Genomic DNA, 23131 nt, shown 5'->3' on the forward strand with positions numbered 1-23131 from the left:
TCGAGTCCTTCCAACCGAACTGGCTCCAGGCACTTGGAGCACACCTGCGAGGTGTTGAACTCGTTCGTCGAGGCCACCTTGACACTTCCATGATGGTGATTGGGACGGCGACGGTGGTGCTCGAACTGCTCAAAGTACCGAGCGAACCGCTGCCTCCGAGGGCTGGATGCATGGCCCTTGCCTTGACGCCATGACGCATTGCCAAAGGCGATCACCACATCAGTCCGTATCGGGGCGTGCTTCAGGACGGCCTTGCACATCCTGTCGACGGCCACTTGGCGCCTCTTGTGGCCCGTGAATCGATGGTGACGGGCCTTCTTGCCAAGGTGGAAGTCGAGCTGCACTCGCAGCTCTGGTCGCAGGACATGGGTGAGATGGACCTTGAAGGCTTCCGAGGACGACACCTTGGGCGAGGGGGTGGTCGACATCCAGGTCTCGATGCTGAGTCGATACTTCATGATATTGTGCCACTTGGTGTTGGACGTATGGCCACACATTTGCTGGTAGTGGCCATTGGAGAATGAGACCACCTCGTCTTGGTGGCCCGGTGCTTGGATGACCGCCGTGAAGATGGAGCCGACTCCAGGATCGATGCCAATCCAAGTGGTGCGACCGGGGTCTGGGTTGCCGATGTGGGCCTGGATGCGCTGCTCGGCAGTCGGAGGAGGCTCGATGGTCTCGGTGTGATCGGTTCGAGGCACAAACTTGACGAGGCCGATGGTGCATCCAATGCCATCGGTGCTGATCTCGTAGTTGAACAGCTTCTTGTCCACGACCCGCTCTTGGAAGAGGGAACTACGCAGCTTGAAGCAACTGCGCCAGAGACGATCCTGGTTGTTGATGCCGTCCTCACCTTCTTCCTTGAGCTTGTCCCTGGTGAGTCCAAGGCGCTTCTTTGGACCCAGGAGCTCCCAGAGTGCGACGGTGTCGATCTTGACATACTTGGCCGTGGCAGTGCATAGAGGGACCATCGTGCACACGGCCGGAGGAGTGTCAAGAGCGAGCTGCTTGAGTGCCCACTTGATCCTGGCGGCCAGCTTGTTGATCTTGGCCTTGGTGGTGCCGAGCTCCGACTTGGCCTTGGTGAACCTCTTGTCGTCGGAGGGAATGCCTCTGGCAGTGAGCTCGTCCAGCTTGGCCTGGCGCTGCAGCTCGGTGACTCGGAGGGCGGGCATGTCACAGTCGATCCACTTGTGGACATTGTCGACCATCTTGTCCCGGGCGAGGATTCTCACATGGTGTGAGAGGCGATGGAGGGCCCGGAAGCGGTCCTGGTCGTTGCTGTACCGAAACTCGTCCAGGATGTGACCAAACTCGGGATAGGCCTTGGGTGGAGTCTGCCCTGGTTTCTCGAAGAGCTTAAGACAGGCCTCGATGGCTTCGTGCTTGTGCTTGTTGGCTGGGAAGACGGCAGCACAGAAGCGACGAAGGAGTCTCCAGTAGGCCAGGTCGAGGTGGGTGGTGCAGTTGGTGGCATAGGCATTGACAGCGAGAGTGAGAAGCTGACTGTGAGCACCATCAGGCAGACGAGGGGCCGGAGGCAGGTCTGCGTGCCGAGTGGTCTGGTAGTCGCGAAAGGAATCGATCAGATGGTTGTCGTATTTCTCATTGTCCCCGGTCGGCGAGAGGGCACCGGCCTCGACAATCGTGAAGCATTGGCGGATGAAAGCAGGGGTGGTCTTGGAGATGACGGGGATGGGAAGATCCTGCTCGATGCACCGGAGGATGTGCAGGTTGAGCAGCCTGGATGCCTCGAGAACTGGATCTGGGTCATGGCCTCGACGGTGGCCTGGATCTTGTCGCGGAGAGCGGGATTGAGACAACAGCCATCCATCGTCTGCTTGAAGCAGCTGAACTGAGGGGCGGATGACCTTCCATCCACGAGTGGGACGACAGAACTCTTGAGGGGCCGGTATTTGGGACACTTGCTGGTGTTGCAGCGTTCGTGATCGGTGCCATCGCACTGGCGACATCGCTTGATGGGACCAGATGAGGGACCAGATGAGGGACCAGGCTCGGTGGGATCGACATCCATTGGATCTGCAGAAGCAGTGGTGGTGAGCGACGGAGCAACAGACGACCAAGCATACGTGGGGTCAGAATACGAACCAGAGACAGGCTCCGACTGTGACTTGGCTTTCTTGGGCCTGGGTGGCCGAGGCTGGCCATCGCCAGCACCCTTGCGCTTCGGAGGCATGGGGACAGAGGGTGCTGGATGTCTGCCAGTGGTACTGGTCAGAGCAGAGACTTCTCTTTATCGTACAATAGCGCGATGATCAGATCAAGGCGAGATGAGGGAAGAAAGCAGCAGGACGAAGGTGTGGCATTTATACCCGAGAGCAGGAGCCCGTCTTTGCGGGCTGGTTGGGGAAGTGACCCTGTTCAAAAATCGCCGAGAGGTTCAAGCCAGGGATGTGAACGCGAAAATGGCGGAGTGATTGGAGGGAACTCAACCCCAAATCGGTGGGGACTCAACCCCAAAGAAGTTCTCGATGGGATTGAAGTCGAGTGAGGCAGGTGGGGTGAAGATCACTGACCATCCTCGGCGCTCGATGCAGTCCAGGACAGCCATTGTCTTGTGCATGCTGACATTGTCCATCACAATCACAGAGTCGTCTGGGAAGGTCGCTCGCTCAAAGAACTCGACCATCGAGTGTGTCTTGAATGATGTGGGGATGTACATGCGATGCAGCACACCAGAGTAGTTGATGGCAAATGCAGCCGAGACAGACTTGTGCTTCATGTGATTGCGCTGGCGAAGCGGAGCACCCTTCGGTGAGTATCCGTAAAGAGGAAAAATGGATTTCCTGATCCCCGTCTCATCGACAAAAACGAATCGCCGCGGGTCGATGGAGTGGGCCTGGTCCCTGAACTGTGCCACTCGCTCATCCAGTCGCTTGGACTTGTAGAGGTGTGTTGCCCTCTTGTGTGAGAGACCTGCTCGGTGGATGGCAGTGTGGCAGAGTGAGAGTGATACTTTCCTCTGGAGGATGGACTCGAGCTTGCACCGCAGCACAGGACCAGTCTGGAACGGGTCCTGTTCAATCAGGGTGCGAATGACTGGACATGCCTGCTCGAAGAAAGTGGATCTGCGAGCTGGGACCCGGGATGGGTCATCCAGCTTGCATCCTCGGTGTCATCGATGGATGGTGCTCTTGGATACACTGAATATGGAGGCGACCTTACGCAGGCTATGGATGAGGGCGTAGCATCGCAATGCGGCGGTGCGAAAGTCGGATGTGTGGCGAATGGTCATGGCCAGCGCGCGATAACATTGGGTAACAAAATATTCGATGAATGGTCAAAATCCCGGGTGTCCCGTTTTTTATTGGATTGCCTGTAAATGCAGCTCGTTGTTCCAAATGCAGCCAGTACGTGGCCAGCCGCAGCGTCAGCCCGCCCGGCTTCCAGGCGCTGCGCATTTTAATTGGCAACCGTTTTTTTGTTTTTTGTTTCGCGCTGGCCGATCGATCGTCTGCTGCTGCTGCTGCTGTTGTCGATCGCACTGCATCCAACGCTCGCCACACCATGGGTAAGGCTGGAGGAAGAGAGAAAGGGGAGCCAGCAGGACAACGCACACCGAAGGGCAATCGGTAGAAATCAGCGGTGCCCGGTGCTCGATCTGTTCTCGCGCGAGGTGTGAGCAGCAGCCTAACGCAGCCAAGGATCGATGGTGCGGAATGTTGGTTCGACAGACCCGCCCCGCACGCTGGCTCCCGACAGCGGCGATATTAATCGGGCTGCAAGGGCACGTCGGCTTTCTCCATCTCACTTTGGTTGACTCTCTCCCAGGCCTGTTCACTCCGTTCCGCGCCATCGGCTATGTCACCAGCGATGTTCCCGTCTCGATCCAGGCTCGCGGGCAGTCGTATTTCTTGACGACCTCGATTGGCAATTCGTTCCAGATATACGATGTAAGCATCTGGGAAGGCGAGCAGGACAGCGTGCTCATAAATGAGACAGAAGCATCAAGCCAACGCCAAGCTCTTTCGCCAATGGATGCATCACGGGCTTGAGCATCGATCGTTTTGAGCAGCTCGGACCAACTGTGGCTGCTGCTGTATGGCCAGGACCGACAGCCGCCTGGATTGACCATCCTGTTCTTTCGCTCTCTCTCATCTCGCGCGACTGAATCCACTCCCGTGATGCCTCGAACTTGGATATGCTGGCTCCGATCTTGGATATGCTGGCTCCGATCTTGGATATGCTGGCTTCGATCTTGGATATGCTGGCCCCGACCTGGCCATCCATCGGACATTTTGTCCCATGACGGTGTTTGCTTGGTCCCCATACCAGATGGCCAAGATGGGTCTTTTGTTCGTTGGTAAGTTGTGAATCTCATCGACAATGCCTGAGCGCTGTTTGCACTGTTGTTCTGTCGCCGCTTGCTTGCCATTTGCTCACCACAGGACTCGATCTGTACACCAGGCCCCCAGACTCCAGCCCCGATAACGGCGATTCTGTCGCATGGCGACTTGACCTTTGCGGCATGCGGGTCCGGCGAGATCATTGTCTACGAGCGCGCGAAGGAGATCGACCGATGGACATCTCCCAACAGCACAGCTGAGATTGTGCAGCTGTGCATCTTTGGCGATTTGCTTCTGGCCATCTGCGACGACAATGTGCTCCGGATCTGGAACCACGCCGGCCGAGGTGAGCGGCTCAGTCGGTGCTCCCGCTTGTCTTCAGCGGTCTGTGCCGGTCGCCGCTCCTCTGACTGACGATACTGTGACTTGCGACGACTCTGTTCCCACAGAATACTACAACGAGCTCTCGTTCGGGCCTGGATTCCGCGCCACCTCGATCATTCACCCGAGCACCTATCTAAACAAGATTCTTGTCGGAAGCCAGCAGGGCGAGCTGCAGCTCTGGAACATTCGAACAATGTGGGTTATAGGACAAGTAGCAGCGAGCCATCGTGCCTGCTACGAGGTTGGCCGCCACCTCAATCGACTCGGCAATATCTGCAACTCGCCTTGGTCATGGGTTCGATATGAGATTGCTGACCATGTGGTGCCCTCACTAGGAAACTGATTTACGAGTTCCCGACGTTCGAATCGAGCATCACCTACCTTGCACAGTCTCCGGTTGTCGACGTCGTTGCAATTGGCCTCCTGGATGGCACAACGGTGATCCACAACATCCGATACGACGAGGAAATCATGCGGTTCAAGCAGGACGGCAAAGTCACTGCAATTTCTTTCCGCACAGGTCAGGGTCTTTGAATGATGGCAATGGGGGATTTTACAAGTCTGGTCAGAGCGTCAATGAGTCCGCCTATCTGTCTGGACGTGTAAGAGGCATGCAGTGCCGGTACCACTCTGTCATGGAGAACAAGATTCGTCCATGATGTCAGCGGACACGTATTGAACTCACTCAAACATCCATGTATCCACAACTCCCCAACTCCACAACTCCGCAACTCCGCACACTCAGACGATAAGCACATCATGGCAACCGCAAACATGAGCGGCGACATTGCGCTCTGGGACCTGGACCAACGCAAGCTAGCGCACACTATGAAAGGCGCCCACGACGGTAACGTCACCACGATTCAGTATCTCAACGGGCAGCCCGTGCTCGTCACGGCCGGAACGGACAACTCGATCAAGCAGTGGATCTTTGATAATCTCGATGGACAGCCGCGAGTTCTTCGATCGCGCAGCGGACACCACCAGCCCCCAACCCTCGTTCGCCACTACGGTCCTGACGGACACATTCTCCTCACTGCCGGACGGGACCGGTCTCTGCGCATGTACTCGATCATCCGCGATGCTCAAAACTGCGAGCTTTCGCAAGGTATGCACTCCGTGTTGCCGTGAGCTGGGCGCTGCCATGGATTATCTGGCCGCATCGACACTGCCGGCCGTCTTGTGCGAAGCCCCTGCGTTGCAAAACAAGCGGCGTCGATTCTTTACTCAGCCGACATGTCTTTGCTTACCACATTGCATTTGCGCTCTCCTTGGGGTGGGCATCAACAGGATCGCTCGAGAAAAAGTCCAAGCTCGTTGCTATGAAGATTGACGAGCTGAAGCTTCCGCAGATCATCCAGATTGCTGCATGTATGCCAACCACTGCTCTGTTCTGTAATTTCCGCCAATACCATTGTAAACCTGACGATCAAGGCACTTGCTAACTGCCTCCACACTACCTGATATTTCGGTTGAACGCCAGCCGAGGCCAAGGAAAAAGAATGGGACAATATCATAACCGCACACTCGGGCGAGTATCAGGCCCGGACGTGGGAGTTTCAGCGCAAGGCAATCGGAAAGCATCTGCTCGCCACCACTGATGGATCGTTTGTCAAGGTAGAACCAGCGCCAGGCCGGGAGTGGATGGTGGAGGGCCACGGCCCGCCACGGACACCGAGCCGTCATGCTGGGTGGGGGACAAGGCAGGGTCTGTTCGGTTGCTGCTCGTCCTCAAAAGCTACCGACACTGAACAACCGTTTTGCCATCAGTCTGTCGCGATCAGCAGTTGCGGTAACTTTGGATACGTCGGCTCAACCAAGGGCTTGGTCGATATGTACAACCTGCAGTCGGGTCTGCACCGAAGGACCTTTGGAGGCTCCCAAGGTGGGATTTGCAGCCGGCTCGTCTCAGGGGTCGCATCGCTGTGATTCGGAGCCATTGGCGATAGCAGCGCTCCAAGCAAGGAGTGACCCTGCACCGATCGATGCTTCGTCCGATGAATCTGCACCTCCCGTGTGCTGACCCGCGTGTTCAACTTCTTGGCCATAGGACACACAAGAGCTGTCGTTGGGATCTTGACAGATAATGTCAATCAAGTCCTGATTACTGGCTCGCTTGACGGAACAGTCAAGGTAAGGTGTCGACCACGAGGTCTGGCATGGAGTATTGGGCATGAGGCAAGGAGGATGGCGAGCGGTCCAAGTAGGGTCAGGTTGCTCGGGCTGGAATTGAGGCTCACGTATTGACCAGATACACTCCAACAAACACCACCGATCCAGATCTGGAGCGTTCCTAAGGGCCACTTGATCGGCACGGTGCAGCTGGAGACACCGGTTTCACTCTTGACGATCCACAAGGAAAGCGGCCTGGTTGCTGTGTCGTGCGACGATCTGTGCATCCGAGTCATGGACATTGAAACGCGCAAGATTGTCCGTGAGTTCTGGGGACACCGCAATCGAGTAACCGACCTGGTAAGGACGAGTACGCTACTTTGGCGGCTCTCAGCACGGGAAGACGCCGAGTCCTGTCGGCAAGACTTGTGTGGTCGTCTGCGTTTGCTAGACGTCGGATTGGTAGGGTTCTTACCATGCGACCGCCATACCAGACCTTCAGCCCCGACGCACGATGGCTGGTGTCGACCTCCCTCGACGGCACCATTCGAACATGGGATCTGCCGACGGGATATTTGATCGACTGCTTCAAGGTTGCCAACGTCGCCACGAGCGTGTCGTTTTCGCCCAAGGGCGACTTTCTGTCGACCACCCATGTCGACCACGTTGGCGTGTTTTTGTGGTCGAATCGCATGATGTTTTCAAACATCTCGCTGCGCAACCTCAACGAGGAGGACGTGGACCAAGTGCTGGTGGCCCTGCCGACCGCGGCCAAGCTGGACGACACCATCCACGACGACGAAGATGCGGGCGAGCCTGGTACGTTGTGGATGTGCTATGTGCTATGTGCTATGTGCTATGTGCAAGGTTCGACAGATTCGACGCCCACTACCGCGCAGTCTTGTCACTCACCTCCGTCCTTCACTCCTATTGACTCCCAGCCAAGAACGATGAGCAAGATGAGGGCCAGACCGACGACGAGCTCCTTTCGCTCGAGGCCATTACCGACAAAATGATTATGCTCTCGACACTTCCAAAGTCTCGGTGGCAGAACCTCCTCAATCTGGAAGCCATCAAGAAGCGCAACAAGCCCGCCGAGGCGCCAAAGCAGCCCGAGAAAGCGCCGTTCTTCCTGCCGACGCTGCCTGGCGTGACAACAAAGTTTGACTTTGAAAGCGCCACCAAGGATCGTGCCGACGACACGGAGACTCGGAGCCATGTGCTCAAGCTGAAGGACATCAATCCCACCTCGCACTTTGCAGAAGCACTCAAGGCCGGCCACCTGTCGAATGATTGTAAGCGATGGGGTTGCACGGAAGGATGCACTGCAGTCGCACATGTGATGCTTGGTAGCTTGAAAGAGAGGGTATATGGTGAAGAGACCATCGACCATCAACCATACTGATTGCTTGCCGCAACGCCGCGCCACAATCGTCGCCAGACTCTCAATTCATCGATTTCGTCAAAACGCTGTCGCCGTCGAGCATCGACTTTGAGCTCCGCACGCTGAGTCCCGAGGACGACCACGCCCAGTTTGTATATCTCCTGCGGGCCTTGCGGCAACATCTCGAGAAGCGCCGGGACTTTGAGCTGATCGAGGCGTACCTGGGCGCCTTCTTGAAGGTATGTGCGGGCCGATGCGACATGCGTAGTGGTGCTGTGAGTCGCTGTAGGGCGTCTATGGGAGCTGCTTGCTTGCTTGCCTGGTGGACTCGCGGCGGCTGCATCAAGGCTGCTTCTCATCGGCGGTGCTGACAAGTGTATGTCTGTTTTTCAGATCCACGGCGACGTCATGGTGTCCCAGAGCGACAACGAAAGCCTGCAGTTGGAGCTGCAGCTTGTGAAAGAGGAGCACCAGCGAACCTGGGGCGTGCTGGAGTCGCAGCTGCACTATGCTCTCTGTCTTGTCCAGTTTGCAAAGGGCAGTTGATTCGGCGCACGGGAAGGCAGGCGGGGCCGCAAATGCAAGACAGCGTGCGCTTGGCCTTGGCGCCATCCATGTGTCTGCGAGCCCAGGTCATGAATACAAGCATCCGCGATCTGCCGAACATGTCCGTGCCTCGCGCGCCAGGCTCTGTGTTGTCTGGCCGCGCCAGCCCGACGCCCAGCGAGTACCGGCCGAGCGCCGTGCGCATACAGCCCGACGGCCGCGAACATATCGGCGAGCCACACTCCCCCACCCGCGGTGCCGGGCTCGCACAAGGCCGGATGCTGGCACCCTGGCACAGTCGGGGTCTGATGGATGCGAGCGGGACCGGATGCCATGCAGAGGACGTCGCTGCCTCCCGCCGCTCATGCCCGGTGTACACCTGCGCCGTCTCTCCGCAGCCCTGTTCTCGCATCGCTGGCAAACCAGTGGGCTCCGCGAGCGAGTGCGGGTCTGTCGGGTGTGCTGGGGCCGACGGCTGGTGGAAGCCGCAAAGGAACGCGCGGCCCAAAAAGGCAGGCCTCGCCGACCAGAAAGGAAAGCTGCGATTTCCCGAATAGGCAACGCCTGGTTTGTTTGTCGCGTTGCTGTCGCCCCGCCGGCATTGTTCGCCGCCCAAGGTTGCGATGGCCGAGGTGCTGGTGGGCTGCGGTGGCCTGGTGGCCTGGTACAGCAGCAGCAGCAGCCGGACGGTGGGCCGATACGGCAGGGCAGATGCTTCCTCCGAGCAGATGCATCGACAGCGACCCCATCGGCACCAGGCAAGTGCGTTGGCGCTGTGCGTGTTTGTTGGCCAAAAGCCGGAGGACGATGGCCGCCACACACACACGCGCGTCCTCGCTGTGCTCTCGCCAGGCCCTCGCCAGGCCCTCGGCGCGCTCTCGCTGTGCCCGTGCGCTTCTCGCCGCGCCGCTAAATGAATTTAATATCCCTTGGCGTCCTCGGCCTCTTCTTTCCTCTCCCCCTTTCGATCCTCCCATTTTCCCTTTGTTGCCTCTCTCCCCCCATCCTCCCATCTGCCCGTCTCGTCTGCCTCGCCATGCAAGCCATCAAATGCGTTGTCGTCGGTGATGGGTGCGTACCGCCTGCCGTCCGCTTGCGTCGCCAGGAGCGCTGGCCTGTCGCTTGGAGGGGGGCGGGCCTCTGTCTGCAAAGGGCGGGGGTCTTCGGCCCTGTTCCTCGGGCGAGTCGGGCCGCGGCTTCGTTTGCTTCGCCGAGGCCTCCCGCTGCTCAACGACCAGCGCCGAGACGTTCCTGTCTGCAACCATCCGCAACTGCAGCGCAGGCAATGGGCTGCTCCGTCGGCGCCTGTCTGTCTCCGACCCGATGCTCTTGAGTGTCCTGTTTGTCCCCAGCGCCCGGCACTCCACCGACTCGGCCTGTTTGCATGCTTGGCCACCGAGCCGTACCGGCGCTGTGGCCCTGGCTCGCTCGGCCTGCTCCGTCTCGCTGTACCCCCACGCTGCCGCTCGTCCATCAGGCCTGGCGACGAATCTCAAGCTGCCGCCGGAGCACGCCTCGGGCTTTGCCCGAGTGGCCGAGCTGCCAGACTCGCCAGCCCGGCCAAGCTGTGGCTTTTCTCTTGGCAGCTGCGTCAACCCGGAGCCCGCGCCGCCACAGCTCATATCGCCCGCAGCCCGTGGTTGTGGAGTTGCCTCGAGCGAGTGCCTGCTGGAACATGCATGCACCTGGGCGTTCAGCAGACGTCACGGAACCCCTGTCTCCCCCCCCCTGGCTTTTGAGGACACCTGCAACTCGAGAGGACAAGGCCCGGTTGGGTGGGGGTGTCTCGCTCGACCGCATTCCATCAACTCGGAACTAACCCGCCGGTGTTTGTTTCTGCCCTGCGTCCGATTCCTGTCGACTTGCAACTCACCACTCGACTCATCCTGCGGCACCATCGCCTCGCTTTATCGCGCATCCTTGTGGCCCTCAGTGCCGTCGGAAAGACCTGCCGTAAGTCGCGCTATCACCTCCGGCTACGGACCGCTGCCTCTCACGGGCGAGCTGCTTGCCACTCCTGAGCCTGTGCTGACGAACCTTGCTCCTCCTCGTTTCGGCTCGGCTCGGTGTTTGTGCGCTGCGTTGCAACCGATACTGGCTCAACTCGACCCGGTGCTGCGCCTCAAACGCCGCCATCCTGCGCCTCCAATCGCGATCCAACACAACCACCGCCGCAACAGTCCTCATCTCTTACACCACCAATGCCTTCCCCGGCGAATACATCCCCACTGTGTAATGCATCGTGCCTCTCACGCATCTGTGGCAAGCCTGTCGAGCCCTGGATGTCGGCCGAGAACATGCTCGTTACCCCTTGCCATACGCTAACCCGAGCCATCCCGATTTGCTCCCGGTGCTCCGCTCTTCTGTACGTATGTATAGCTTCGACAACTACTCTGCCAACGTCATGGTTGACGGCAGACCCATCAACCTGGGTCTCTGGGATACCGCCGGTCAGGAGGATTACGATCGCCTCCGCCCTCTGTCCTACCCCCAGACCGATGTTTTCCTGATCTGCTTCTCGCTGGTCAGCCCGCCGTCCTTTGAGAACGTTCGAACAAAGGTAACGGTCGAATCTCGAGCCTCTCGGCCGGCAGGAGGAGCCGCACACGTTGCGCGACAGCCATTCGGGCGCATAGGGCCTATGCCAACCACGACCCTCGAGTTCTCCGGTGCTAACACGATGCTTCCCTGTGGCCTCCTATGCGGCAATGCGCGGCTTACCCCAGTGGTACCCTGAGATCAGCCATCACGCCCCCAACACCCCCATCATCTTGGTGGGCACCAAGCTCGATCTGCGCGAGGACCGCGACACCATCGAGAAGCTCCGCGACAAGCGAATGGCCCCCATCTCGTACCCGCAGGGCCTGCAGGTCGCCAAGGAGGTCAACGCCGTCAAGTACCTCGAGTGCTCTGCGCTGACTCAGAAGGGTCTCAAGAACGTCTTTGACGAGGCCATCCGCGCTGCGCTCTTCCCCCCTCAAGTTGCTAGCTCCTCAAAACGGGGAAAGGCCTGCCAGCTCCTCTAAGCGCCCGCCTTCTATCCTCACATCATCCGACCGTTGCCTCCATGTTCGTCCTTTGTAGTTTTTTCCCCTCTCCGATCTCCTTGTTGCTTTGCTCCTCTTAACCGGTAATGAGATTGTACTTCTGTCATATGTTATCTCTCTGGCCTTTTTTGTACTTCACTAGATCGCTCGGCGATTGCCCCCATCTATTGTCCCTTCCCTCCTCTCCTCCTCCTCCTCCTCCTCCTCCTCCCCTTTCGGTGTCCGTTCCTGCCTTTTGACAGCTAGCATATACATCACGACCACTAGACTCTCGGACTCTTTTCGAAAGAACGGAACTGGATGAAAGAAAGGCATTCGAAACAAAAGAAAAAAAAAATCCTCCAAACTTTTCCCTTTCACAGGCACAGTCTTGTTTGCCCTCCCTTCTTCCCCCTCATATCTTCATGTCTGGAGAGCTGCTGAGCAACAAAGAAGAATACGGAACTGATGTTCGCAACAGCACCGCTGGGTGGATGTGGGTGGACTGCCGACCGTGCGACAATGGGCGAATAGCGGCCACCACCCAGATAATCCGACGGCCTGCCACTTGTGCAGACACTTGGATGCTGCCCCTGGCTTTGGTCTCGGAGGACATGAGCATTCAGGCACATCTCCAAGCATCACATCTTCGAGTGCACCTCTGTGTCATTACATATGCCATTGCCAACATCCGATGGCACTGCCGGCTGGGCTGATTCGCAAGGCAACTCGGCGACAACTCTCCGAGCCTCTCGATCCTCTCGATCCTCTGTCCGCAAGCTGCACATCCCCCTACACATCCCCGCATATTCCCTTCATCGTTCCCACGCACCGGACTTTTATTAATTACTGGCCAGCATCCACACCCAGCCAGAGCAGCTATTCCACCTCCCGCCATCCCGGTCCACTAACCCTGACCATGTCGTCTCTGGGCACAACCTCACTGCCGCCTTTGCGGTCCAACCTGACCACTCCTCGGGATCGATCCGACCCAACCCGAGCATCCAACATTACACTCGCCGGGACATTCTATGGCTCCAAGCCTGGAACCGCGGGCGGCCTCGCAAACAGCGCCAGCGCAAGGGGCACCACCGCCGAAACTCTTGCGGCCCTGCGTTCTGGCTCGAGCGAGCCTTCCGAGCGGCCCGTGACCCCTCCAGCCCAAACGTTCGATGAGTTCCTCGCCCAGCTTTCGGCCGAGCGAGCGCTCGCCGAGTACCGTGGAGGATCCAGCGGCGAGTCCAAGGAGGAGCGCCAGTGGCCCGATGAGTTCATCGACGACTCGGAAGACACCCGCGAGAAGATCATGCGCCAGGACGAGCTGGGGCTTCGCTCAGACGGCTCCGGGTGGGGACTCCCTCGAAAAGAATGGCCCCGAGTCGAGCTGGCAGGAGAGGCCAATGACGGGCCAAAATCCATTGATGCCAAGGCACTGAAGCACTGGGAAAGCCAAGGTAGGATGGTCGAGTCGGAAAATTGTGGGAACTGTTGTTGTCCCATCCGTTCCCTCTGCCTCTCTGTCCACAACGTGCGGGTTTGCATGCCAGCGAGCCAACGCCGCCTGCTCTGCCATGACGCACATGGACAGGACGGAGTATCGAAAGGAAAAGTATTGTCAATGCCCTCACTTCGGGACCACCGCCCCCGGAACGTGCTTTGGACAGCATTCATCTCAAACTCAAGCGAGCGATTCCATGTGAGTGATTTCCTGCTCCAAAGTGGCTGTCGACGAGTGGCCGACATTGCAAGGCAGAGTGTTGGCAAGGGCATCAATTTGACCCCACATCACACTCTCGGCCAAAAGCGCTGAAGCACCTGGACGAACTGAACGACCACATCGCCATCCTGACCGAAAAGCTCCAACTCAACTACCCCGAGGATAGCATCCAGCTGATCTCTGATGGGACAGAGTCCCCCACGAGCCAGACATCACCAGTCCAGGCCGAACCACCCCAGAGAGAAGCAGCCTCGGCGGAAGAGGGCTTCCCGAAGGTGCTTGAAATCTGTGGCATATCCAAGGAACGGCTGGAACATGGTATGCGCACTCGCCTGGCGGGTGGCTTGGCTTGATAAAATCGGGTTGCCTGTGAAGTCGCCGATAGTACTGTGTGGTGCTGCTGTCATTGTCTCGCCAATAGGTTTCGTGTCGGTATATAGATATCGCTCCATTGTATTCTTGAAGCTAATTTCTCTCCTTGCACCTCAGCATCGAGTACTTTTATCACGCAACTTGCAGATTCCTACGAAGTCCCACAGATTCTGGACAAACCGCCGGATCTCAAGGCTGAGCAGGAAGCCAAATTGAAGGCCAGTGGTGGCTACCAGCTGATTGAAGTACGGGATAGTATGGCCTGCGGAGAGTCGTCCGGGGTGACTCTCAGGGCACCCCACGGTGGACATGTCGCATTTCCCATGGTTGAGGGTGGATTCTCTCGAGGGACGTTGCTCCAATGTCCTGCTCGTTCAAACCGCGATTGACTCTAGTGCACATCTATCCACTGTTAATACATCGCACCACGCCGGACGATGACACCGAACAACATCAAACGACACCGAACAACTCCGCTCGAATCTTCGTTCCCGGCTGTAAACACACACGGCCCTCAGTTCAATCACTTTCCGGGCTATACCCCAGACCGCATGAGCCCGCTTCCGAACGAAATACTTGCCAAGCCCATTATCGTAGCGGTGCTATCTGAAAAGACCAGGACGGTAACGTGCACTGAGGCTCGATCGTGCGCATCGCACCGGCGACGAGTGTCATGGACCATCGCCCTCAAAGGCTGAAGTGTCGCACGAGCAAGTGCTCTGTGCGTATGCTTTCCTTCCGTCTGAACAACAACACCTCACCAACCGCCACCTGAATCCACGAATCCATACATCCAGGACAAGCAATTTCGAAAGTGGCGCCGCCGGATTGTGTCCAAGAAATGCATGGAGATCGTGTATGATACCTTTTGGGTGGTGTTTCTCAGGATCTGGAAGGCTGAAGCCGAGAACGAGAGCGCCAACAAGATGTTCCTGCGGATCTCGCAAAACTATGTCGCGATCTTCTCGGAGCTCAAAGGTGTCGACAACGATGAGTTTCTTGAGGTGAGCAGGAGAACGAGTGCCGCCATGGATGTTTGATGCATCAGTACAGTATGGAACCTTGGTGTGCCGTTCGAATCTGTGCAAAGAGGCTCCAAGGCGGCGGCGCAGATGCCCACAGAGTGGTTAGAGGCACAATAGACCAGGAACAGCGGCCATCGTGTCCCATGCGATATAGAGCTAGCACATGCAGCGGTGCAGACCCGGCGTCTCCGATATGCACCGGACATGATCCAAACTCATCGATGGTGGGCGATTCCAGATATTCCCCGATCTTCTCGCTCAGACAGTGTACCGGTGCTTCTGTGAATGCTTCCCGCGATCGACGCACCAGTTCAATCGCGATTTTCAAATCAAGATCTGTGATTTGATCACAGAGTGGATTTCAGGTCTGTCCGTCGTTGGCTTGTATGGCCCGGTTGGAAGAGGCCCGTACTGACCATTCGATCCCGTGCTACAGGCATCAAGCCCTATATTCCGTCTTGCGTCAGCTGGAAGCCTTACATCATCACTTCCCAGAAGATCCAGGGGCGAATGGCTGCCGATTCGGACGCTGCCAAGTCTCACGAAAGCGGTGCGGCTTCGTTTGCAATGCTCGTGCCTCACGCCTGCCTCAGATGGCATACCTGCTGCATTCGATAAGCTTCCCTTCAACCCACAGCACGCTGAGACATGATTTCTGATTCTGTTCCCAACAGCTCTCGATATCAGCGACACTTCTGGATACGGCATCGATCGCTTGGGCGACGGAATCAGGAGAGAAAAGATGGTCGGTAAGCCGGCCAAGGGACAGCGCATACGGCTGCGTGGTTGGGCTGGGCTGCTCTGATGTCGACACTCCGAGCAGCGCCGGGCTCGATGAAAGTGTACGGAACAGTGATCCGACTTGCTCTCGGGGCACGGAACGCCACTGTCGTTCGCTGTCTCTCCGCTTCTGGCCACAGGCACCCCCATCATGCATCGCCGGGCCGGGTCCCCAGATACGGCGGCTCTGGTTTGACACCCATGGCAACAGTCCGATCATCGCCAAGTATCTCGAGGTATATGGATTCGGCAGCGTCGAAAAGAAGCGGATCCATGTCCATCGATCCGAGGTCGTGCGCAACTCGGTTTCATATCCTTTTGCCGACGCATGGCCTGACGCCGCTCTGTTGGGTACCGCTTGGGTGTATGATGCGCTCCCGGCGTCGGCCGATATGCAATATCGTCTGCAGGCCTGCTGGGTATTCTCGCGGTGCCGCTTTCGGCGGGGCATCCTGACAAACGATCCTTAACTCGCACGCGCGATTTGGGTTGGCTGTTTCTTGTGGTGCTGCTACAGAGGACGCACCGACCTACCGACAGATCATCATGGAGTCGGCTCGCAACTCGAAGCGTATCTACCGCCAGTACTTGCATAGCCAGGAGGAGGCCCAGAAGGAACGGAACCGCATGCTGCAGGAGCTGAACCAGCAGCTGAGCAAGGACCAGCGAACCGCGTGGAGGCTTCTGAATCGGCCCCAGCTGGTGAGTACCGCGGAGCGAATCTGGGAGACTGCATGGTCGGCGATGCGCCGCGCCGACTGTTGCAAATCCAGTGAGTTGCTGGGTTTGATATCCAGATCTACCGAACAATACTGGGCGAGGCAAGCCGGTCAATCTAATGTGTGCTCACTCGCTCACTCCCGCTTGCGGGACGCAGGTCAAGGAAACCGCGGACGAGCTCGTCGAGAAGATGCACCAGTCGATTGCATCGCAGGCGAAGCAAAAGAAGGGCGTATCGGCTGTGTCCGTGGGCGGAGAATAGACGGCAGGGCGTCCGCGGCCTTGATTGTTCATGGCTATCTCATGGCGCTTCATTTCGCGAATGCAAATGAATGAGGCTGCAGCAAATGAATGAGCTGGCTGCGCATTGTGGCGATCCACACTCGATCCGCCCTCGCCCGCCCTCGATCCGCCCTCGAGCCAGCCCAGATCGCGAAACAGCGAGGGCGAGAGCGAGGGCGAGAGCGAGACGCTGACCGAGACAGCGAAGGCACCGCGAGACGCCGACGAGAGCACACCGAGAGCACACCGGGAGCGCACCGAGAGCACGCCGAGGAGCGGCCAGGCGCAGACACGCCGTTTTTCGTTTGTCTTTTTTTCTCGGAGTCGGCAGCCTTCCCCCCGAGACGCACATCGAGGTCGTTTCGGTCTGTCTCTTTCTCCGTCCGTTTGGCTTTCTTCGTCGCAAGTCAGCAGAGATCCTCCCTCCCGTCGCCAACGCACACGACCTTTGCCTGACCGCCATGCTCGCCCGCCAAGCCATCCGTGTTGTACGTATTCCCTCTCGATCGGAGGCGAGCGATGGCCTGCGCGACTTGTGGTGTCCTCTGGTCCTCTTTCCAGGCCCGGCCATCATCTGCAGCGACCTCGGTCCGCTCGGATGCCACCAGCATGCGCGTTGTCCGGAGCTGTGTCTTCCCTGAGCAAGCACGTCGGCCGGCGGCCAAGCACTGTGGTGTGCAGCGTCGTCGTATCTATGCACCGTCGTCCATTGCGTGTGGCTTGTGCATCGGCTGTGATTCCTGGAGCAAGCCGGTTCCTCTGCTGGCATGGATGGGACCCTGCTTTGCACCACAGACGGATCTGCTGAGGAAGAGCGCCCTGGGTTCTCGGCAAGACAGCCAACTGTCTCTGCGAATCGTTCATGGTCGCTGACGGCTGTACCAGAACACCCTTCCGATCTCATTCTTGACCGGTGCTCGACTCTTTGGGCGGAACATGGGCACTTGTGCTGACGCCTCCCTCTCTTTCGATGTCTTCCGTCCATCCATGCGTCCAGGCCTCTCGCTCGTACGCGACCGCCTCTGCTTCCGTTCAGGTACAAACCGCACTTGCTTCCTGCTGTGGTCTGCCATGTCGTGTTTGCTTGCGGCCCACGCCATCCGATCCCCGCTTTCAACAATCACTCGACACGACGACAACAACATCTGCTCGTCGGTCAGACAATGTTCATGCCGATCGATTGCGACGTGCATGTATCAGCGGCAGACGGGACCATGGAATTGGCTGCAACCGTGGCGCTTTGTTCAACACGGATCGGATCATCGAGATACACAGTTTTTGATCCGAAAAGCTTGGTGGCAGCCCAACCGACCACGCCTTCGGTCAACGGATGCGATATGGAGGCTGTGGTCCATCCCTGTGCATGTCCATGCAGACTCTATCGGCAGCAATCGACTGGGAAGTGGGCTCTGTCTTGGAGCGTTGCCGACCGCTGTTTGCTGCCAACCCCGGAAAACAATACCACATTTCCACTTCGCCACGGTACTCCCGCCTGGCATCATACACACTTTTGGGAGCCTTCAAATCACAACGCCGACTTGCGGCCAGCAAAGCTGAAACGATGCCGACACGATGGTGCCTCCCAGGATGATTACATGTTCGCCAAGCCTCGTTTGCTAAGAAGCCCTCTGTGTCATTCTTGTTCCCTCCCCCGTTTCGATCGTGTCGCAGGTCCCCGTTGCTCTCTACGGCATTGAGGGTCGCTACGCCACTGCTCTCTACACCGCTGCCGCCAAGAAGAAGAACCTGGACACTGTTGAGGCCGATCTCAACCGTCTCCGCGCTATCTTGGACAAGGATGCCAAGCTGAAGAGCTTCCTCGAGACCCCCATTGCCAACAACACCACCAAGCGCGAGGGTATCAAGCAGCTCGTTTCCCAGTCCAAGTTCTCCGAGACCGTTGCCAACCTCCTGGACCTGCTTGCCGAGAACGGCCGCCTCGACCACACCTCCAAGATCATTGATGGCTACGAGCAGCTCATGACTGCCCACCGCGGCCAGGTCACCATCACCATCACCTCTGCCAAGGTAAGTTCCGGTGGCGGTAAAGCGCAGGACGAACAGGCTGGTGCTGGGCCAAGTAGATCGCACTGTGCTTGCAGTGGCTAATGCATTTGATGCATCATTTTATGTACATGTGCATATGATTGCCCCGCTCGCTGATTTGCAGGAGCTGGATGCCAGGGTCACCAACACCATCAAGGGCCACCTCCAGAAGAGCTCGATCTTGAAGGCCGGCCAGAACGCCAACATCGTCAACAAGGTCAACCCCCAGATCCTCGGCGGTCTCATCATCGAGTTTGGCGACAACACCATCGATCTGTCCATCTCCTCCAAGATCACCAAGCTCAACCGCCTCTTGACCGAGACCATCTAAGCTTTGCCGGCTCTCCCTTCCGTCTTATCCCATCCATCTAATGCGTGCGTGCATGGGAAGCTCTGCAGCGGTTTGCTACTACTCCCTTGAGCGATCTCTCACCTCCTACATGTGAGCAATAAACACATTACCCGAATTCGAATCAACGCGAAGCGCACGGGCTTACGGAATCCGCTTCAGTCGTGCCATAGCGGCGGTGCATGGTGTTACGCGGTGCTGCTGTCCTAGCAGCGCTGCTTCGTCGCTGCGGCTATTTTCTCCCTCCTCTCTCCCCCCCCCTGCGTTTCGCAAAACTCTCGCAGCTGAGACAAAGGCAGCATTCTGGAGAGAACCTTGATGCTTTTTATCCTTAGGTTTTATTCTGGCAGCAAAAATGATGCGTTTCGTGGATGCTCTCTTCCCTTGAAGAAAAGAGGAGGGAATGGAGGAAAGGAGAAAATCAGAAAAGTAATAAAGCGAAAGCACAAAGGGCGTCTGCCTCCAAGAGGTGTGAGAGGCAGGACGCAGGAGGTGAAGGCACAGGTAAACTCGGCGTGGCCCAAGATCCTGTTGGTTCAGGAGAATGGTGTTGGTGTCCGCAGGTCGATAGACGTGATGTGTTCAGGCGGCGGGAGTCGCGCTACTGCCAAATCCTCAGAGGAGGCGTTGGGTCGTGGAGAAGATCGCAACTAATAGTGGTCACGCGAGAAGTTTGGGTCTGAGGAAGCGGGGTGGTGGGTCAGTTAGCATTCGGGCGGCTCGAGGCGGACAATGGTGAGGAGCCCACTGCAACCGAGACTGCGATTCCCCTTGGTCTACTATTGACCGGTCCGCTATCCGTTATGCTGGCGCTGGGTGTCCATGAAGAAGCGGGCCGCAACGCAAGCTCATTTTGCCCACCACCGAGGACACAGACCTTGAATAAAAGGCACAAGAACCTGTTGATCCAAGCATTTGGTGTTGGAGAGGGGGGAGGGAGGAGACGGAATGCAGGCACAGTGCCAGACGTTCATGCGAGAGCATCGCCGTCAGCACAGCAGCGACTTGCTCCGGGAGACAGCATGGCCCAGCCAGGGCCGGAGCACTGGTCTGGATAGCGCAAGTACCAGCGCTCCGCTTGTGGGCAGAGGTTGGGCGTGACATTACGTGCGGTGGCTGCGGCACCACTGTTCAGCCAGGAATGTGTGCGAGCAATACATTACCTTGGATCCAGTCTGAAGCAGAGGATGGCCTGAAAACAGCGGCAACCAAGACTGGTCAACACCGATTGCCAGCCGTTGCAATGGTGCAACTACTGCGTACGAATGCTCGTCCGCGACAGGAGTTGTCTATCAGTCAAGCTCAAATCCAAGCAGGCTATGGTGCTATCTTACCAGCAACACTAAGTAGAGGCGAAATTGGAATGATAGTGCCAAAAAATGAACGGGCAGGTCGGTTGTCAGCGCGAACGATCACCGGCATCACGAGCACACGATGGCTGCGCCAAGAATCCGGGTCGGGGAGACTCGCCTGATTCCAAAGGCACACTACTCACATTTGCAGGAATCGTTCGAGACTGGACCGACGGAGCTCGATGAGTTCGTCGCTGAATCGGTTTGAGAACACCTTGCCCGGCAGGCTTGGGATGTTGACCCTGTGTGCAGGCCGACATGCGGAAGCGAGTCAGAGGTGACGAATGGTGCTGCTCCCGATGCAATTGGCACCGCGGCATCGACCGCAATCCATCGGGGTGCGGTGGCGCTGGTGCAGCTGGATGGGTGACGAGGCGAGGTGGGTCCTCCTCTTGGGCTGCCGCTTCTTGGCGGTCTCCCCCCCTCCAGCCCTCAACTCGAATCCGCCCTCGAGCTGCACCCTCCACAGTCTGTGTGCATCGTTGCTGAAACCGACCTGGTGCTTTCGCGTTCCAGAGCATCTCGGAACCACTCAAAGTCGCTGTATCTGCGACGCACGACCGAGCTCTTCAGCTTGAAAGCCGGGATGTTGGTCTGTGTCGAAAATCGAGGCCAGATCGATCAGTTGCCTGGCGGACTTTTCTGGGCTCCACAGCCGAGAACATGCACCAGGCACGTAGAAACCGAGGCGACACATGTGGGCTGCTGGTGCAGAAAGGCGCCGAAACAATCGTCTCGCCAAGTCGGCTCCTGGCACCTACGCTGCAAACGATCTCGTAATCGACGTATTTGTTGCGACCCGAGCCCTGGAACTGCGGGTTTCGAACTTCAATCTCAAGGTAGTTTTCCGGGATGCCGTAGCGCTCCTCGGCAGTCTATATCCACGATATTCAGTACGAGTGCATGAGGCGAATGCAGTCAGTGGCAGACAGGGAGCGAGCGAGCGAGGGAGAGCAGAGCGGTGTGCCTGGCCGCCATGGATAGCGGTTGAAGAGTGTATGGATGGCGGAAAGGGTAAAGGCACAACAGCGACGAGCCAAGAGAGCTCCTCTGCGCTGCCGCTGTTGAACATCGGCGCCGACATCGCTCGTTCTGACCTGCTCCCGGAAATCGTTGTTGGAGAAGGAGGCTGGACGGTAGGGACAGAGGCGAGCGATGGTCAGCGGTGGCAACAACATAATCATGGCGCCGAGAAGGAATCATGTCAGCGCTTTCGCAGGACCCGAGTTGATCGGTTGATGTGGGATATGCTGGCGAGGCTCCAGGGGTGCACAAATAAGGGACCCTCGATACAGCTTGCGCCGCTGCGTCTGCGACTGACGGGCGCAACCGGCACAAGAATCGGCCACTCCAAGCAGCGCAAGGAGAGAGTATGTCTGCGACGGTCTGGGCTGCCGGTGGATATTCGGGTCTGCGGTGAAGCGCCGAGACAGCAGTGCATCCTGCTCCAGAGACAAGGGCCTTTCCTACCGTAGGGTCTGATCGGGCCCATATCTGTGACTCGGGAGTGCAGAGAGAGGGGAAGGGAGGCAGCGCTGCAGATCGGAAGATGACAACGACGATGGAGCGGGACGATGAAGCAAAAACAGCCACAAAGCGGGGGCTGGCGAGGCCAAGCGCAGCGGCTGCCGCGCCACTGGCGTGCCCATCCGCCCTGGCTCTGTGGGCACAGCGGCTGACGGAACACTCAGGCCCAGAGCAACCAGGGATGCCGCTTCACTTCATCGGGTGTATTGTTTGAGTACAGTGCGGGCACTCCTCGGCCGGGTCACTGGGTTGGGCAAATGGACCTTGGCTTGGACTGGAGCTCTTTGACGCTGTGGATAGCCCACAGCAGATCCTGGTCGGCCGCCTTGCGGTACCAGTCGAGAGCGATTCCGATGTCCTTGGAGACACCCTCGCCGGTCTCGTAGCAGCGGCCGAGGTACCACTGTGCGTACCGATTGCCCTGTTCGGCGGACTTGCGGAAGGTCTCGGCTGCCTTGACGAAATCATTGGCAATCGTGCGTCCCCAGTAGTAGCATCGACCAAGTTCCCACTGGCCATACGGATCGCCCTGGTTTGCAGCCAGGGTGTACCACTGTATCGCCGCAGCATGGTCGATGGATACTCCCAACCCCCAGTAGTAGCAGCGTCCCAGCCAGACTTGATTGATGCAGTTTCCGTTGCTGGCGAGCCGCTCAAAGATGCCCACGGCTTTCTTCTGGTCCCGCGAGGTTCCGAACCCAAAGAACACACACACGGCCATCAGATGCTTGCACAACCAATCTCGCTCTGATCCCAGCTGGCACAGCTCAAAGAACCGACAAGCCACAGAGGAATCGGAGAAGGTGTTATCGCTGAAGGCCAGACATTCGCTTTCTCCAAGCGGGAACAAGTCCGACCTGCTGTCGCGGATCGTCTTGACGCCCTTCAGTTGGTCCCGCACAGTGCCGCGGCCGAGATAGTGCATCCATCCGAGCATGTGGGTGGCGATGGGTTTGATGATCGGATCGTCGGATTGGGTGCTGACTTCCTGCCAATGGTTGAAGGCAACTTGATCGCTCTGCTCGACGCCATGGCCGATCAGCGCAAACCAGGCCATTCGGTGGCGCGTCTCCAGGTTGCTGGTATCGGTGCCGATATCAAGGAGCTGAGCGACTGGCTCCCGGCCAGGGTTGTCAGCAGGAGAGCGACCAGAGATGGCCTTGACAGCATCTGCCCGCTCACCGACCGGTCCATCCGATTCA

The 23131-nt window shown here is 58.0% G+C and overlaps 7 protein-coding genes across 7 annotated transcripts; 5 read left to right on the top strand and 2 right to left on the bottom strand.

The window, feature by feature from the left end:
• The first annotated feature begins 3468 nt into the window (after nucleotides 1-3468).
• BJ171DRAFT_458693 (Utp21 specific WD40 associated putative domain-containing protein) lies at nucleotides 3469-8852 on the top strand. Its single transcript, XM_053108384.1, has 16 exons — nucleotides 3469-3532; nucleotides 3793-3914; nucleotides 4297-4324; nucleotides 4429-4653; nucleotides 4757-4886; nucleotides 5027-5211; nucleotides 5437-5799; nucleotides 5982-6062; nucleotides 6175-6308; nucleotides 6462-6576; nucleotides 6742-6824; nucleotides 6972-7163; nucleotides 7298-7622; nucleotides 7745-8098; nucleotides 8245-8426; nucleotides 8581-8852. The coding sequence occupies exons 1-16, from the start codon at nucleotides 3529-3531 to the stop codon at nucleotides 8731-8733; spliced, it is 2676 nt and encodes an 891-aa protein (XP_052967119.1). The 5' UTR covers nucleotides 3469-3528; the 3' UTR covers nucleotides 8734-8852.
• Nucleotides 8853-9728: 876 nt separating this feature from the next.
• On the top strand, nucleotides 9729-12228 carry BJ171DRAFT_502800 (P-loop containing nucleoside triphosphate hydrolase protein). Its single transcript, XM_053110794.1, has 5 exons — nucleotides 9729-9804; nucleotides 10667-10686; nucleotides 10914-10965; nucleotides 11113-11293; nucleotides 11460-12228. The coding sequence occupies exons 1-5, from the start codon at nucleotides 9770-9772 to the stop codon at nucleotides 11757-11759; spliced, it is 588 nt and encodes a 195-aa protein (XP_052967120.1). The 5' UTR covers nucleotides 9729-9769; the 3' UTR covers nucleotides 11760-12228.
• A 450-nt stretch (nucleotides 12229-12678) lies between these two features.
• Nucleotides 12679-14553, top strand: BJ171DRAFT_567681 (uncharacterized protein; the record flags this gene model as incomplete). Its single annotated transcript, XM_053113481.1, has 5 exons — nucleotides 12679-13213; nucleotides 13348-13455; nucleotides 13564-13794; nucleotides 13966-14093; nucleotides 14367-14553. The coding sequence occupies 5 exons, from the start codon at nucleotides 12679-12681 to the stop codon at nucleotides 14544-14546; spliced, it is 1182 nt and encodes a 393-aa protein (XP_052967121.1). The 3' UTR covers nucleotides 14547-14553.
• A 24-nt stretch (nucleotides 14554-14577) lies between these two features.
• BJ171DRAFT_502804 (uncharacterized protein) lies at nucleotides 14578-16754 on the top strand. Its single transcript, XM_053110795.1, has 7 exons — nucleotides 14578-14852; nucleotides 15112-15238; nucleotides 15310-15423; nucleotides 15548-15618; nucleotides 15794-15962; nucleotides 16168-16355; nucleotides 16531-16754. Exons 1-7 carry the CDS (start codon nucleotides 14694-14696, stop codon nucleotides 16633-16635), a joined length of 933 nt encoding a protein of 310 aa, XP_052967122.1. The 5' UTR covers nucleotides 14578-14693; the 3' UTR covers nucleotides 16636-16754.
• A 228-nt stretch (nucleotides 16755-16982) lies between these two features.
• BJ171DRAFT_502805 (OSCP/delta subunit of ATPase) lies at nucleotides 16983-19174 on the top strand. The gene is made up of 4 exons (XM_053110796.1): nucleotides 16983-17143; nucleotides 17653-17691; nucleotides 18327-18683; nucleotides 18826-19174. The coding sequence occupies exons 1-4, from the start codon at nucleotides 17117-17119 to the stop codon at nucleotides 19030-19032; spliced, it is 630 nt and encodes a 209-aa protein (XP_052967123.1). The 5' UTR covers nucleotides 16983-17116; the 3' UTR covers nucleotides 19033-19174.
• A 195-nt stretch (nucleotides 19175-19369) lies between these two features.
• On the bottom strand, nucleotides 19370-22116 carry BJ171DRAFT_502809 (PX domain-containing protein). The gene is made up of 9 exons (XM_053110797.1): nucleotides 21873-22116; nucleotides 21500-21531; nucleotides 21164-21277; nucleotides 20899-20996; nucleotides 20546-20644; nucleotides 20385-20392; nucleotides 20214-20242; nucleotides 19928-19949; nucleotides 19370-19729 (listed from the first exon to the last, which is right to left on the bottom strand). The coding sequence occupies exons 1-9, from the start codon at nucleotides 21892-21894 to the stop codon at nucleotides 19701-19703; spliced, it is 453 nt and encodes a 150-aa protein (XP_052967124.1). The 5' UTR covers nucleotides 21895-22116; the 3' UTR covers nucleotides 19370-19700.
• On the bottom strand, nucleotides 22117-22951 carry BJ171DRAFT_502810 (uncharacterized protein). Its single transcript, XM_053110798.1, has one exon. It carries the CDS (start codon nucleotides 22864-22866, stop codon nucleotides 22171-22173), a length of 696 nt encoding a protein of 231 aa, XP_052967125.1. The 5' UTR covers nucleotides 22867-22951; the 3' UTR covers nucleotides 22117-22170.
• Between the last annotated feature and the right edge of the window lie 180 nt (nucleotides 22952-23131).

Source organism: Polychytrium aggregatum (genome assembly GCF_025602895.1).
Source record: "Polychytrium aggregatum strain JEL109 chromosome Unknown BJ171scaffold_16, whole genome shotgun sequence".
NCBI classification, from domain to species: domain Eukaryota; kingdom Fungi; phylum Chytridiomycota; class Chytridiomycetes; order Polychytriales; genus Polychytrium; species Polychytrium aggregatum.